Source organism: Lampris incognitus, chromosome 2 (genome assembly GCF_029633865.1).
Source record: "Lampris incognitus isolate fLamInc1 chromosome 2, fLamInc1.hap2, whole genome shotgun sequence".
NCBI lineage: Eukaryota > Metazoa > Chordata > Actinopteri > Lampriformes > Lampridae > Lampris > Lampris incognitus.
This window is the reverse complement of record NC_079212.1, coordinates 9,253,371-9,270,088: the sequence shown is the minus strand read 5'-3', so window position 1 is coordinate 9,270,088 and position 16,718 is coordinate 9,253,371. Positions and strand designations below refer to the sequence as shown.

General features: G+C 49.0%; 1 protein-coding gene across 7 annotated transcripts in view; it reads right to left on the bottom strand.

Moving 5' to 3' along the window:
* LOC130108500 (neuron navigator 1-like) overlaps positions 1-16,718 on the bottom strand; it is a 176,852-nt gene that overhangs the window by 32,185 nt on the left and 127,949 nt on the right. For all 7 annotated transcript variants that reach the window (XM_056275453.1, XM_056275457.1, XM_056275455.1 and 4 more), the window contains 2 exons: positions 8,541-8,679; positions 4,653-4,968 (listed from right to left, as the gene is read on the bottom strand). In XM_056275453.1, the coding sequence (XP_056131428.1) occupies positions 4,653-4,968; positions 8,541-8,679 (455 nt within the window). The remainder of the gene's footprint in view (positions 1-4,652; positions 4,969-8,540; positions 8,680-16,718) is intronic.

Sequence of the window (16,718 nt, the reverse complement as noted above, 5' to 3'; positions counted from 1 at the left end):
TCGAGGCGATTTCCGAAAAACTGGATTTCTGGCAGTCTCCTGCAGTTGTGTGGCGGTGTTGGTCATCAAGGGGTCTAACACCTTCCGTCGTTCTCTAGCCGACAAGTTAGGAGACGGTGACAGCTGATCAGAGTCTGGGATGGAGGAGAAGTGGACCTTTCTGAGCACCACCCTCTTTGACAATGCAGCCCAATCCATTGACTTCAAAGCCAAAAAACTTCAGGACTGGTTTGATGACGATGCCGGAAAGATCTCCAACCTCCTGGACAACAAGCATAAGGCACACAGAGCCACCCTCAGCAACCCACTATCCCAATCTCTCAAGAAACAATGGCAAGACCTCCGCTCTGAGGCCCAAACAACTCTGCGGAATCTGCAAAATGAGTGGTGGATTATGAAAGCCAACGAAATCCAGGCTCATGCAGACAGGAATGACATGCATAGCTTTTATGACACAGTTAAGACCATCTACGGCCCCAGATACTGCTCTCTGGCACCCGTTAGATCTGCTGATGGAACAACTCTTATCAAGGACCAGGCCCTGGTAGTGGAGTGGTGGGCTGAGCATTTTAACACCCTGCTCAACCAGCCCACCCCAGTGGACTCAACTGTCCTGGCAGAGCTCCTTGAACAGTCTACCTTGCAAGACATAGACCTCCCACCAACCTTCAAAGAAATCCTGGATGCGGTCAAGACCCTGAAAAACAATAAAACCCCTTGACCTGATAACATTCCAGCTGAAATCCTCAAGGAAGGAGACTACCTCTGTATGAGGACACTGTATCTCTATATCCTTGAGGTGTGGAGTCGTGAGTGTGTCCCCCAACAGTGGAGACGCTGACATTGTGACCATTTATAAAAACAAAGGAGACAAATCCATCTGCTCCAACAGTATGAGTATTTCACTACTAGCCATTGCCGGAGAGGTCCTAGCCAAGATCATGCTCCACAAACTAACAATAGCCAAACGGGTCATACCAGAGTCACAATGCAGCTTCCGAAAGGACAGAGGGATAGTTGACATGATTTTTGTCACACGCCAGCTCCAAAAGAAATGCCGGGAACAGCACAAGACTTATTCATAGCATTCATAGACCTCTCAAAGGCATTTGATGCAGTCAACCGGGACCTGCTGTGGCAAGTCCTGAAGAAATTTAGATGTCCACCCAAATTTCTCACCATCTTTGGACAGTTTCACTCAGGAATGATGGCCCCAGTGTTAGCGGGGAACCACAGTTCTGAGCCCTGGAGCCAGACAAGGCTGTGTGCTAGCCCCAATCCTGTTCAATATCTTCTTAGTCTGTGTTACAACACTGTTACGAAGGAGGGTGGAGAAGCAGGCTGGAGTTACCATTGACTTCAGGTTCAATGGAAACCTATTCAACATCAGAAGGTTTCAGGCCACCACCAAGTTGACCTCTGAGAATATCATTGAGCTACAGTATGCCGATGATTGTGCCCTGGTAGCCCACACACCAGAAGCCCTACAAAACACTCTGTCGGCAGTTGTAACTGCATACAAGAGAATGGGACTGATTATCAACACCCAAAAGACAGAGGTAATCTGTCAGACGAGTGCCGACCTCCCAAGCCACCCAAAAACCTTCACAGCAGAAGGGCAACAGCTGGCCACTGCTCCTGCCTTCAAATATCTGGGAAGCATACTATCTGACACCTGCACCATGGATGATGAGATTCAGCACTGCCTCAAACAAGCCTCAACATCTTTTGGTCGTCTAAGGAGAAAGGTTTTCCAGAACAGCAACCTCAGTCTCCACACCAAAGTGCTTGTTTACAGAGCAGTGTGTGTCTCCACACTACTCTATGGATGTGAGGCATGGACCATCTACAGCCACCATCTCAGAAGCCTGGAGGCCTTCCATGTGAGATGTCTCCTGAGGATCCTCGGCATTGCTTGGGAGGACAGAGTGCCACACAGAGGTGTTGTTGGAGCGGGCAGACTGCTGCAGCGTGGAGTCTACCCTAAACCACCATCAACTCAGGTGGCTTGGGCAGGTCATTCACATGCCCAGCGAACGACTCCCACATAAAGTCCTTCACGGCCAACTACACCTTGGTCAATGCACTGCTGGTGGGCAGAAGAAGTGGTTCAAAGACCAAATGAAGACCACACTGAAAAGATGCCAGATCAACCCCTCTTCTTTGGAGGAACTTGCCTCGTGCCGCACCATCTGGCACTCTCACGTCTCACAGGGAGTGAGGTGTATGGAAAACCAGCGCACACAACACAGTGTAGTAAAGTGTGCGAAGAGGCATGCTCGCAAAGCTACCCCTGCCCCCCCCCCCCAGCACCACTTTTACATGCCCAGTCTGCAACTGTGCATCCAGGATCGGACTATTCAGCCACCAAAGGACTCACAAATAGGAGAAGATGGTCATCATCGGACACGATGGACAACAAGCAAGCAAGCAATTTATTTACATGTGTGGATAGCAGAGTTGTATGTGCTGAATTTGTGTGTAGGTACACGTGAGTGAGAAAGACTGAGAGGGTTACAGAAAGAGGGAATAAGGAGGAGGGAGGGAAAAAGAGAGAGAGGGAGAGAGAGACGTAGTAGACCAGTGCTGACAGAATGATGAACATCTTGTCGATCCCTGGAAAAATTGCCCCTCTAAGGATTTTACACTCTCCCACCAAGCACATCACCAGAGCCAAAAACACACACAGAGACACACACAGACACACACACACAAAGACAAACACACATTCATAAAAACACACTGATACACAGACAGACACACACAGGCACATGTGAGACAAGAACCGAGTTAGACGTATATATTGAGTCAAAGACATGATTTATGCACCCACACACACACACACACACACACACACACACACACCAACATGCTCGTGCCAACCCTCAGAAACCAGTGAGTTTCAGGCCCGGGACACACACAGCCCTCGAACATGTCAGAATGTCTGTTTGTTGTGTAGTTGTTGTGAAGTTGTTGTGTAGTCAACTTCACAAAGCCCCAAAACTCTGATCAGCGATAAAAACCCCATGCAATCTGTTTTCACTCAACTCTTCAGATTAATTACTACGTAAACCTCGATGGCGTCTAAGGGGTCCTGATGTCAGAGTCACGCTGCGCCCATCAGGGAGGAGAGCAGCTCAGGACACACACACACGCACACACACACACACACACACACACGTCACACACCACACATCACAGCCTGAGTCAATGGGCCCGCTTGACACATCTGTCACTGCAACAGCTGGCTGAACAAAGAATAGTGCCCGGACGGACGCTAACAGTGTTTTTGGGGTGTGTGTGTGTGTGTGTGTGTGTGTGTGTGTGTGTGTGTTTGTGTGTGTGTGTTTTCGTGCACGTATGTGTTCATAATGTACATGCTTACGTAAACAGCCCACAGATGGCGAGCTAAAAAGGCAGCTGCACAATCTGCACTATTGTGCTCTTTTGTTTGTGTGTGTGTGTATGTGTGTGTGTGTGTGTGTGTGTGTGTGTGCGCATGGTCCTGCTTGTGTGTTTCCTCAGTGGGAAGTGTTATGGGTGCCACTCTTTTGGGGGTGGCACAATCAAAGAGATGTGTATGCAGTCACACACGTCTTCACACACACACACACACACACACACACACACACACACACACACACACACACACACACACACAATGTCGCTGCTCCACTTGTTTTGCCCTCCCTCCTTCTTCACACTGCTGTTAACTGTCGCAGTCCTGCACTACAATAAAACACTGCCGAGTGGGTAGAAAACACACACACACACACACACACACACACACACACACACACACACACACACACAGTGTGTGTGAGGCTGGCGGACAGGAAGGGAGTGGGTGGCGATGGGCGTTTGATACATGGCAACGCATCTTAAACCCCAGAGGCTCGACTGCAGCTGTGGATGAACGTGTAGGAGACACAATGACACAAAGTGTGTCTGTGAAAAGTGTGTGTGTGTGTGTGCGCATGTGTGAGTGTGTGTGTGTGCATGTGTGTGTGAGAGAGTGAAAGAGGAAACGAAAGGACAGCAGGGAATTTCAGAAAACAGGAGATGTGTCAGCGTGCTCAGATTATGGAAGCATCTCTGAATGTGGGGCATCCGGCTGGCATAGTGGTCTATCTCGTTGCCAACCAACACGGGGATCGCTGGTTCGATCCCCGTGTTACCTCTGGATTGGTCAGGCGTCCCTACAGACAAAATTGGGGTGGGAAGCCAGATGTGGGTATGTGTCCTGGTCACTGCACTACCGCCTCCTCTGGTCGGTGGGGGCGCCTGTTCGGGGGAGGGGGAGGAGGAACTGGGGGGAAGTGTCATCCTCCCACGCGCTACGTCCCCCGGGTGAAACTCCTCACTGTCAGGTGAAAAGAAGCGGCTGGCAACTCCACATGTATCAGAGGAGGCATGTGGTAGTCTGCAGCCCTCCCCAGGTCAGCAGAGGGGGTGGAGCAGCGACCGGGATGGCTCAGAAGAGTGGGGTAATTGGCCGGATACAATTGGGGAGAAAAATCAAAGGGGGGGGGGGGGAAGATAAAAAAAAAAGAAGAAGAATGTGGGTCACATATATAGTTAAGCTAGCCTATGTGTACCTCTCAATGTTTATGTGTGTGTGTATGCGTGTATGCGCGCACTCCCCCTCTCACCTGCCACTTTCAGCCCACTCGGGGCGGTGTGTGCGATGGGGGAGGTGACTCCCACAGGCGGGTTGCGTCCCCCCTTCTTCAGCGCATTGGTGTGGCTCAGCGTCTGCGGCCTCTTCAGCTCCGCCTTCCCGCCCTCCAGCCCCTCCCCCTGCCGCCGCGGCTTCCTCCATTTATGGGCCGACTCCGTCTTCAGACTTCCTGTGTCGTAGCCGCCGCCGCCGCCGCCGCCCTGGCTCTTGCGGCCGGGCTTGGTGTCGTCGCTGTCCCAGGACAGACCGCTCTCCACCAGCGAGCGCTTCTCTGCGTCTGTCCGCAGCTGATGAGGGGAGGGGGGAGGAGAGGGGGAGGAGAGAGAGACGATTAGAGACACACCAACACAACTGACCAACATGTACACTCAGTGTGGTGCAGGAAGTGGCTGACTGACAGTCAAGTGAAGCTGTGAATGAGTGCTACACTGGTCCGTTACGGTAAACTGACACTAAATCACACACACACACACAGGTATAGACAAAGAGAACTATGATGGATTAAGGTCTGTTGTGTACAAATGTATGTATGGTGTGTGTGTGTGTGTGTGTGTGTGTCTGTGTGTCTGTGTGTTTCAGTTGTCTGCTACATGTACTGGCTGCCCTAAAGACTCATAGGGTGAATTCCTTTTTTATTAAAACCAATAGACCCCATGGACAGGTTCACATCACATGAGGAATGTGTAGGAGGAGAGCGCGGGATAGAGTGAGTGTGTGTCTGTGTGTGTGTACTGTCTGGTCATTCAGTGTTGATAAAACACTGTCATTTCCTTACATGGATTCCCTGTCTGTTGATACAGGAGGAAAACACACACATGACACACAGACAGTCACACAGACGAAAACAGAGTGTGTGTTTTTACAAGTGTGTGTTCATGACACACACACACACACACACACGCAGTCACATTCTAGCTTGAGGCCCAACCCTGCGATGAAATCCAGGTTTTCAACTCCATATACAACATTTACCCTGTTTTGACTCCTTCTGTCTCTCTTTCCCTCCCTCTTGCATTCTCTCTGCACTGCCTACATCTTTTCTTGTGCGCTCCTTGGTCCCTCATCTTCCTCTCCTCCTCCTCCTCTTCCTCCTCCACCCACTGTCTATGTTACACAATCTGCCTGTTGGGGAGGGATGAGGAATGGATTGAGAATCAGAGATGCCTTTGAGGAATTAAGAAATAGCAACACAGAGGGGGAGAAAAAAGACAGAGAGAGAGAAAGACAGGAGTAAAACAGAGGGAAAGAGAGTGGGAGACAAGAGCCACAAGACAGTGATGGAGATATGGACAGAGAACGACAAGAGAAAGGGGAGCCATGTGTACTGGCCACCATGGGCAGGAGGGGAATGTGGGGTGCATGATGATGTGATGGTTTGTTGCCATGGCGATAATGCCACGGGGGGGCAATGGCTGCTATGACTACTGCAGCAAGGCGTGGAGGGAGATGCCCCGGTTCTTCCGGCTGGCTGGCCCGGATGCAAGAGTACAGATGGCCCTGTCCGTGTGTGTGTGTGTGTGTGTGTGTGTGTGTGTGTGTGTGTGTGCAGATGGTTTTGTGTGTGTGTGTTTATGTAGACATCTCCTTCAGTATACTGAAGACAAAGACCTGTTTTGCACACACAGCATCCCTGTGCTATGGTTGCTATGGTTACAGTGGTTCTCTCTCTCTCTCTCTATTTCGCTCGCTCTCTCTACTCCCACTACTACAGTCATACAAGCCTCACTGTGGAGGTGTGATGGAAATCAGACACTCCGGGAATCCAAGCACACACACACACACACACAAACACACACACACTGTCTGGCATCCGTACAGTTACAGATAGCTCTTAAGAAACCAGGCTCTCGACAGTCTTGAAAGGCTCCAGTGGAGCAAATCGTGGCCTAATGGCACAGTGTGTACTTGTACACTAGAATAGAAACTGTGCACCGCAGCAAAGAACCAATCACTGCAGGGGTGAACATCCTGTGTGTGATGAGACTGCATATTACAGGTTTGTCCTTAATATCATTTTGTTGAACACTGTGTGTGTGTGTGTGTGTGTGTGTGTGTGTGTGTGTGTGTGTGTGTGTGTGTGTGTGCGTGTGTGTGTGTGTTGGGGGGAGGGGTGTATGTGACTGTACTCTACTGGTTATAAGCAGGTAAAGTGTATGACACATCATGCACCACGGTACACTGCCAGCCCATCAGAATTGATTAAAATGGGTTTAATATGAAATAAATGACGCTACAATGTTGCACATTGTTTTATTAATGCTATTCCACATATAACCTGTAGAGGGCGGTTGTAGGTGGAGCTGAACCGATCGGGTGATCTTGTGGAAAATTTGAAGTGGTTCTGCAGGAAGTAGGAAGTGGAAGCAGGGTAAGGGGAGGGACAGGCTATTGTTTGGTGGAACAGCGACGTTAGCGCCACCGCAGGCCTCTGACACAAACCCCACCACTGTATTTGTATACGTGTCTGTAGTTGTGGTGTCAGTCTGGCCTAGAATATGTTAGGTCTCGTGGAATGGCAAGTTGCCTCAAATGTACGAAGACACGCAGGATGGTGTCAGACCTGGTGGGCCCACCTCACCTCCACACCCAGTCAGATCCATCCCCGCAAGGGTCCTTCATTTTCCTCCTTTACTGCAATGCACCGCTGACATTCTGATGCTGCTGTTATTTGTTGTGCGTTTTTGGCCTTTTGGAAATAACTTTATTTGAGCAGAGACCGTTTTGGATTATATTCTAAGGAGCTGTTGAGTCTGTTTCTTCATTTTGAAGATCCCTATTTTTGCATTTTGAAGGATTATTTTTGTTTGGACTTGGACTCTATGAACAATTGGAAAATGACTGAAATGAGCTTTACTTTGGACTCCTATAAATAAACTATCTTGTTTTGCCAGTATAGTAAACATCCACTTTAATCCTCTGTTTGCAGCCCTGAACTTTTGTGGTAGCCATGTTTTTAGAATTACGCTGATTGTGACAACCACTTTATCAATATCTCACCGGTTTGCCGCTTTACCAATATCTCACCGGTTTACCGCTTTACCAATATCTCACCGGTTTACCGCTTTATCAATATCTCACCGGTTTACCGCTTTATCAATATCTCACCGGTTTACCACTTCATTAATATCTCACCGGTTTACCGCTTTATCAATATCTCACCGGTTTACCACTTCATTAATATCTCACCGGTTTACCGCTTTATCAATATCTCACCGGTTTACCGCTTTATCAATATCTCAGCGGTTTACCGCTTTATCAATAACTCACCGGTTTACTGGGTTATCAATATCTCACCGGTTTACCACTTTATCAATATCTAGCCGGTTTACCGCTTTATCAGTATCTCACTGGTTTACCACTTTATCAATATCTAGCCGGTTTACCGCTTTATAAATATCTCACTGGTTTACCAATTTATCAATATCTAGCCGGTTTACCACTTTATCAATATCTAGCCGGTTTACCACTTTATCAATATCTAGCTGGTTTACCACTTTATCAGTATCTCACCGGTTTACTGGGTTATCAATATCTAGCCGGTTTACCACTTTATCAATATCTAGCCGGTTTACCACTTTATCAATATCTCACCGGTTTACTGGGTTATCAATATCTAGCCGGTTTACCACTTTATCAATATCTAGCCGGTTTACCACTTTATCAATATCTAGCCGGTTTACCACTTTATCAGTATCTCACCGGTTTACCACTTTATAAATATCTCACCGGTTTACCAATTTATCAATATCTCACCAGTTGTTGCCGATCCATCTGTGTCAAACAGGTGTGTGTGTTAGTGTGTGAGTGTGTGAGTGTGTGTCGGTGTGGGTGTGTTAATGCTTCAATGAGCACGACCTACCACGATGGCTGAGTTTCTGCGGGAGCCAATGGGGGTGGTAGGAAGGGAGTTGAGGGTGGGGCTTGTATTGAACTCCTCGGAGCTGAGGTTGTCCGAGCCGTCACTCAAACCGCTGCTGATGGAGCTGCTCTCGTCCCAGCTAAAAGAAGACAACAATAGAGACAATAAACATTTAGAGAACAATACCGCACAATGCCATGCAACGACCGCACACGCGGGAGTCAAAACGCAGATGCAACGCTGCAGCCGAGACATCACAGCATGGACAGTCCTACTGCACTGTGCTACAAGCATCGTGCCACGGAGAGCCAATAGTATCTCCGTTTCCATCACTATACAACTGAGTTTTGGGGGTTTTTCCCCCCTTTTCTCCCCAATTGTACTTGGCAAATTACCCCACTCTTCCAAGCTGTCCCGGTTGCTGCTGATCCGGGGAGGGCTGCACACTACCACATGCCTCCTCCCATACATGTGGAGTCGTCAGCTGCTTCTTTTCACCCGACAGTGAGGAGTTTCACCAGGGGGACGTAGCACGTGGGAGGATCACACTATTTCTCCCCCAATCAGGCGCCCTGACTGACCAGAGGAGGCGCTAGTGGAGTGACCAGGACACATACCCACACCCGGCTTCCCACCCGCCTATACGGTCAACTGCGTCTGTAGGGACGCCCAACCAAGCCGGAGGTAACACAGGGATTCAAACCGGCGAGCCCCATACCGCCGTTTTTCACTACAAAACAAAGCTTCGACCTAAGAAAGGGGAACTGCTTGATGAAACCGGCCAGTGTTAAGTCTTCGGTTGAGCTGTCAGATCACTTACATCTGGAGGTCACTCACTTGGATTCCTGGCTTCCCGGTTTTCTTCTGATCAGATACTCACAGGCCGACACCTCATCGCTACACACAGCAGCGCCAACATCCTGTGAGCGTCCTACATGACACCGGAGTTCCTCTCACAGATCAACCTGCAGGGCTGCTTACAGTTTTTCCCCTGACACACATTCACGCATCTAAGTACTCACGAAGTACAGCTAAATTAGGGACTACAGACACCAAAGAGGTCAGCTACTGCAAATCTGCAGTAACTCTTGCACAATCCCGACAAGGAATTTCTTGGAAACTCTTAACAGCGTTGCTACCACAGCAGATAGCATCTGAAGGGCTTGTATTAGGAGTGGCTATCACTGCACACCACAACCTTTAAAGCACATCAGCAGAGCCAGATGTTTGACCGGCTACTGCCTGGGCCGTGAAACTGTCTCGTACCGTCTCCGATAAGGCTGGGGGACCTCGACATGGATGATGTGGTGGTCTTTAGTGGCTTATTTGCACATCAGTAAATGATGATAAGTGATCATCAGTAATGTGGACATGATGACCAAGCAGTAGAGACACTCACTGTTCACGTCACTAAAGCAGTGGAACAAGTTGAGAAAACGGTCTCACTTTACTGTAATGCAGCCAGGGAACGACAACATCTAAGTTATATCACCATGTTACCACAACCCCACAACTCACCTGGTCTCACATCACCATGTATCCATGTTATTGCCATACAGTACATAGCACCCAGCTCGACCGTAATCTCTCCTGTGATTGGTCGGATCAGAATAAGCTCATTAATGAAATAATGAAATCACATCTGTCATCCCATCTCGTCTCATTGTAGAGCATAAACTCTACAATGACTTGTAGGAATGGGGGGAGGGGGGGCTCCATCTGGGACGAGTGTCTGCAAACAGCGTGGTGTGTTTATGTGTCACTCATCCAATGTGATCATATATGTGTGTGTGTGTGTGTGTGTAATGTACACATGCTTGCATACAGCAAATTAGGTCACGTTTAGGAAGTGGGGGGGTAGGGTGTACACCCTTATTAAGGTCACAGAGGTAGGATGTGGACTGATATGGTGGTATGACGTACAGAAAGTTGGGTCGCAAGTGTGTGTGTGCGGTGGGGAAGGGGTAACAGGGTCAAGTGTAATTGAAAACAAGGGGAGGATAGTTAGGGGGGGCTTTGGGGAGGGGGCTGAAAGTGGTGATGGGCCTTCCGGATGGGTGCCTGTGTGGGTCACAGCTTGCCCCAGGGTATTTGATGCTGGGTAACAGGGATGGTGGGGCAGCAGCGTGGTTATCTCAAACACGCACAAATAATGGGATGAGACTTCATGTCTGGAGTGACCGCTGTGCTGCTGTCTCTGGACGTCGAAATAAGACCGCCTTCTTCATCGCCTACTACAGGCCATGGCTTCCTAAAACACAAAGGTTGTGGAGCAGAAACTGCTCATGGTGATCTAAAGTAATGGTTCTCAATCCAGTCCTCAGGGACCCCTAAACTGCTCCTCCACCAGGTAGTTAATTATCATGCATGTAATTAACTGCCTTTTTTCTCCTGGAGCACCACTTTGCTGTGGCGGAGTAGCTTGTGTGTACCAAGAGTTATGCCGCCCGAAGCTTGGCTCCTGGTAGGGTCACCCAAGGCAGATTGGTCAGGGGGGCGGTTCCAGACGAAGCACGATCCAACAAAGACCTCAGCGGTGGAACTGGTGGACGATGTCTCCAGGTCACAGTGGCAGTGAAGGCGGATGAAGGCTGCAACAGAGAGTGGTCCCCAATCGTCTTGGTTCTCCATGCCATTGGACTCTGGCCACCCCCTGCCAAGGACCGTGTGGTGGCTGCAAGCGCATCAGCCTCTCCGTGTTAAAAGCTGTCCCGCACAGGCGTCCTTCCGTTATGCGGCTCCAGGATCGGCCTCTACACCCACCTGAGGACCCAGAAGGACCCAGAGGGAGGACGGTCATGGTCAGCCCTGAGTGACCGCTGATGATGAATTAACTAGTTGGCTGGTAGAATAGAAACCAGCTGTATGGGGGGGGGGGGTCCCCTGGTAGACTGGACTGAGAACCACTGATCTAAAGTGATGGGACACAATCATTCCTACGCTACCGCTGTTTAAATAATCCACGTATTGTGATCGCAGTCTGCTTAAAGTGATCCTTTTGGGTCTTTCATACATGGGAAATAAAAAAATAATGTTTTGAAATCAAGATAATTCAGGAAATCTGATGTTAAATAGTTAAATCGCTCTTCTGAAATGAAACGAAAGCCACCGTATTTGTCACTGTATTCTTACAGTGAATGTGTTCTCTGCATTTAACCCATCCTATTGTATGGGAGCAGTGGGCAGCTGCAGCACCCGGGGACAAACTCCAGTTCTTTCTATTGCCTTGCTCAGGGGCACAGGCAGGAGTATTAACCCTAAGATGCATGTCTTTTTGATGGTAGGAGGAAACCGACTGCATTACTCATCAGTAGTGATTACACATACACAAAACCACCGGTGAAATGTCTCTTTAACACCAAGGCTAAGCTATGTTACCGTAAGCTGAAGTCTATTTCTAAATGTTTGTTTGAAGCAGCTGATATTTAGTAACGGTACAACAGTCGACAGACAGACTGCTGTCTTTCGGTCAGTTAACGCCCTGAAAACAGAGAAGCTGTCCGTTTCATTCATTATATTCTTTACTAAGCGTACACGTCAATCTGCTGTCATCTGGGAATAAAAAGCAACCCTGGACTTTGTTTAAAGTGATGGACTGCTGGGGGCGTCCGGGTGGCGTGGCGGTCTATTCCGTTGCCTACCAACACGGGGATCGCCGGTTCGAGTCCCCGTGTTACCCCCCGGCTTGGTCGGGCATCCCTACAGACACAACTGGCCGTGTGTGCGGGCGGGAGGCCGGATGTGGGTATGTGTCCTGGTCACTGCACTAGCGCCACCTCTGTCAGGTGAAAAGAAGCGGCCGGCGACTCCACATGTATCGGAGGGGGCATGCAGTAGTCTGCAGCCCTTCCCGGATCGGCTGAGGGGGGAGGAGCGACCGGATGGCTTGGAAGAGTGGGGTAATTTTCCAGATACAATTGGGGAGAAAAAGGGGGAAAAGAAAAGTGATGGACTGCTGATAGGGATCATATCAGCCTGTGCAGATGTGGTCACTATAAGCTGTTTCCACTTTGCAGTCTGTGAGATGGAAAAGTGCACATGAAGCCAATACCTGATGTCTCAAATAAGATTCAGCATCCAGTTTGTGTGTGTGTGTGTGTGTGCGTCTGTGTGTGTGTGCAAGCTTGCATATTATGTGTCATCTGACCGTATGAGAACGGTTTATTGTTGAGAGATAAACCTCATGAATCTGCGACTGACCGACTCAGTCCCTCCGAGGCAGTACGTCTGTCTTCATATCCTGTTATCCGGAGCTCTCCGCACGTCCGGCGCTCACTTTCTAAATAATTCCCTCTTTCTGTTGAATAATTCAGGTGTGTTGTGGCGGGGAGAGAGAGAAAACGCAGACTCTCCGCAGCCTTTGGTGCCACTCCACCGACTGATATGAAAGCAGAGACTCAACCGAGACACGGGGTCAAGGGTCAGGGGTCAGATAACAGTAACCGAGCGTCTTTATGGAGATGAGGATGTGGGCAGATGAAATACTCCGGTTTACAACAGCTGAGGACAGAAAGTGTGATAAAAACCACCGGAGCCGGGTCGTGGACTTCCTTGAAATCTAAGCAGTTGTTGCAAAGCAGGAAGCGTTGAGCTCCCAGTATCCATCAGGACACGTTTCATTTCAGGCTGCTTCCGACAGCACCAGGGATGCCTCAAAGAGCTCGGGAGTAAATAAGAGATGTGAGGCTGTGGGAGGGCCAGGGGGGATATAGGGCATTACGAGCCACGGCAGACACAGACAGACAGCCTGGCAAGACGAGTACACTGAAGAACCACATTAACTCACCACCAGCGTGTGTGTGTGTGTGTGTGGATGAGAAAGAGAGGGAGACATTGAGAAACAGAGAGTGAGAGATATCACTGAGTTGGGCGGCCTCCAGCATTGACCCTAATGTATTATATGGCCTCAGTAACTGGGACATCTCAGCTCTGTCAGTATTTTCCATGAGGCGTCAGTCTCTAGAAGATATCTGCAGGTATCTCACTAAGAACGCAGGTGTTACGTTCTACACAACTGCATTTGGCATCGTTCGTCAAACGCTCCCTTGAAAAACGAAAGCAAGGAAACTGGTTTTCTCCAGTTAACCCATCCTCAAGGCTCAGCATTTTCGGTTTTTACTGATTTTCACCAAAAAATACCCAGATTTTATAAGAGGAGCAGACCCGGATTTTATGTTTCCAAGGATCCAAAAGTTGTTCCTGTTCGTGTGAGGTTATGTAACAGTGCCCTCTTATCGCGAAATTCGGCTTGCTGGATGGCTTTGAAAACTAAAAACCGAAAACGCTGAGCCTTGCCCATCCTATAAGCTGGAGTTTTGTTGCTTCTCCACAGCAAGGCTGGACAGGTCTGAAAAGTGAAAGAAACCATTCCAACGGCGTTTCCACTGGTGTGGAATGAATCCAAACCATGCTCATTTCTGGATTTTTGGCAGCGTTTGATAACCGTGCTTAACACGGGCAGGGGTGGGAAGATGGTGGCGCAAATTCACGCTTGCGGCGGCCTCACCCAGTACCATCCATGCAGTGTCTTTGTCCACATCTAAGTTTGTCTTAGTTTGATGGCTGGGAGAGCTGGCACTGGATCAGCTGGGAGAGCTTCGTCTGCTGCGTCCTGTGGGCCCAAGGACCACGGCCCTGCCTGGAGCTGTGCCCGAAGAGGAAGCACTGAAGGTGGTCTCACAGGACGCGGAAGCGGGACAGGCTAAGCTAACTGCTAGCCCACGCAGACCGGCAGTTCTGATAACACCGAGGGTGGTCTGGCGGTGGCCTCGCCTGGTGTTGACTGTGGTGTTTTTGGTGTCATCGTGGAGTGCAGGGAGGCGTGTTGAGGGTGTCTGGCTGGAAGAACTAGTGTTGGATGGGCTGAAGGAGCCTGGTCGGCTGCGTCTGGTGGGCCCAAGAACCACGGCCCTGCCTGGAGCTGAGCCCGAGGAGGATGCATGGAGGGCAGTCTGACAGGACACAGAAGCGGGGCAGGCTAAGCTAACTGCTAGCCCATGTAGACTGGCAGTTCCAACAGTTATCCTGGCTGGTGTTCGTTCCCTTGGACAGTGATTTCTTTTTAGTTTAGATATATGTGTTAGTTTGGATATATGTGTTCTTGTAGTTCTTGTAGTTTTGGGATATGTGTTTTTGTCTTTGTGTTGCACTGCTGTGGGCTGGGGGAAACCATGTTTCGTTTCGTTTCATTTCATGTACTTGAAATGAAATGACAAATGAAGTGTTCCTGATTCCTGATGTCTGAATCTGTGTTTTGGTTAGTACAGACCTATCACTGGTTCATTAAGTAGACCGACGCCGTGTCATGGCGTCATTTGTTAATAGTCACTGTAGTTTTTTTTGTGGGACTTCCTGATCCTGATTTCAGCTCCAACACTAATAGAAACACATACGACGACAGTCCACATGACTTCTCGCCAACACAGTGCGGCGTATGGCAGCCTCATTACAGTCCCACTGCGACAATGGAAACCAGGTATTTAATGTTTGTTTGTTCTAAATAACAATTATAAATAACTGCATCACAAAAAAAACAAAAAACAAAAAAACAATCAACAGGCAACAACAGACATCTACAACTAGCATGGACGGATGTGCAGCTAAACGAGATCCGTCCTCATCCAGCTGCTCTTTGTTCTGCTGGGAGCTGAAGAGGAGCCTGGCCTTTCCAGGAAGAGGGTGAGGGAAAGAGGAAGAAATGGAGAGGAGAGAGCTGAAATGATGAAAAGGAAGAAAACTGGAGTAGAGAGAGAGGTGAAGATGTGACATGTGAAAAAAAAAACCTACTCGAGTTCCCCTGACATGATTCATTCCCTCAAGAGGAACATCTCTCATCTCTCCCTGGTTCTCCTCCGACAGATTCCTCCCTCCTCCTCCTCTTGTCCCTCTCCTTCCCTCCTTCATCCAGCAGCAGCTGCAGACATCTCCCTTTACATCCTCTCCCTCTCCCTCTCTCTCTCTCGGTGGTAGCAGCTGCAGACACCGTGGCCTAATATTAGCCCTCCATCCATCTTTATCACTCTGTCTCAGATTAGCTGGTGTCTCACGGCGTCTTAATTCATCTCACTCAAACCCCTTCCCTGTCACCTCCTAATTCATTTAAATTAGCCAAGCTCACAAAACTCCACCAACACACACACAGACCACACACAGACCACCGTGTTAGTCTAGTACCTAATCACCTAACCCCCCGCCCCCAACACACACACACACACACACACACACACAACTAATCTCAGCACACTTCTGGAGTGTCCTCAACTGCAAAATCCAGTTAATGACCTCATGGACGTATCATGTGCAGGTGCAAGGTCATTAAAATACAGCGCACAGATGCACGTGACCTTCAACTGCATCTCGTCGTCCCGGACTCAAAACTGTGCGATTTCATTGGCCTTCAGCATTAGTCTTTAGTCCTCTGTGGCCCGACAGTATTCGACGTCGACACAGAGGCAAAGCGCACAACTGGAGGGAGAGGACGGTGACGTTGAAGAATGAAATGCTATCTGTAATTCAATGAGCCAAATGAATATCAATAGTGATCTGATTTAGGCGGCAATACAAGTCAATTTAGGATGAGGTGTGTTTGATTAAACTCATCCTTCATCCAACCGTGACCCCAGCCTCGCCCCACCCAGCAGGGAGGAGGACGGGTGCAACAACTTCACATTATAGTCTCATGATATTCCATCCAAGGCCAGTAATTGCATGGTGCAGACAAATAACCTGCACTTTAAACATCACGAAAGCCATCATGAGAGGAGACGTGTTGACCGATGGGCCAGTTCGTCTTCATCGCAGCGCTGTCTGAGTGCTCGTTTGTCTTGTGGAAAGAGGGAGGATAAGAAAGAGTAAGAATCAGAAACAAGCGGTTCTAAAGCCTTCATGTTTTCATTCATGAGCTCCATAAAGACCACACGTGCCACAACAAACACATCACACTCTGTTTGACTGAAACACGATTTCTTTGTCTGCAGAAAGAGGCACACCCACCCACCCACCCACCCACATACATAGATTCATATACACACATGCAACACACACACTTCAACACGCATGCACACACACACACACACACACACACACACACACACACACACACACACACACACACACACACACACACACACACACACACACACTCACACTCACGCTGACCGTAACAACCTATGAGGGGTC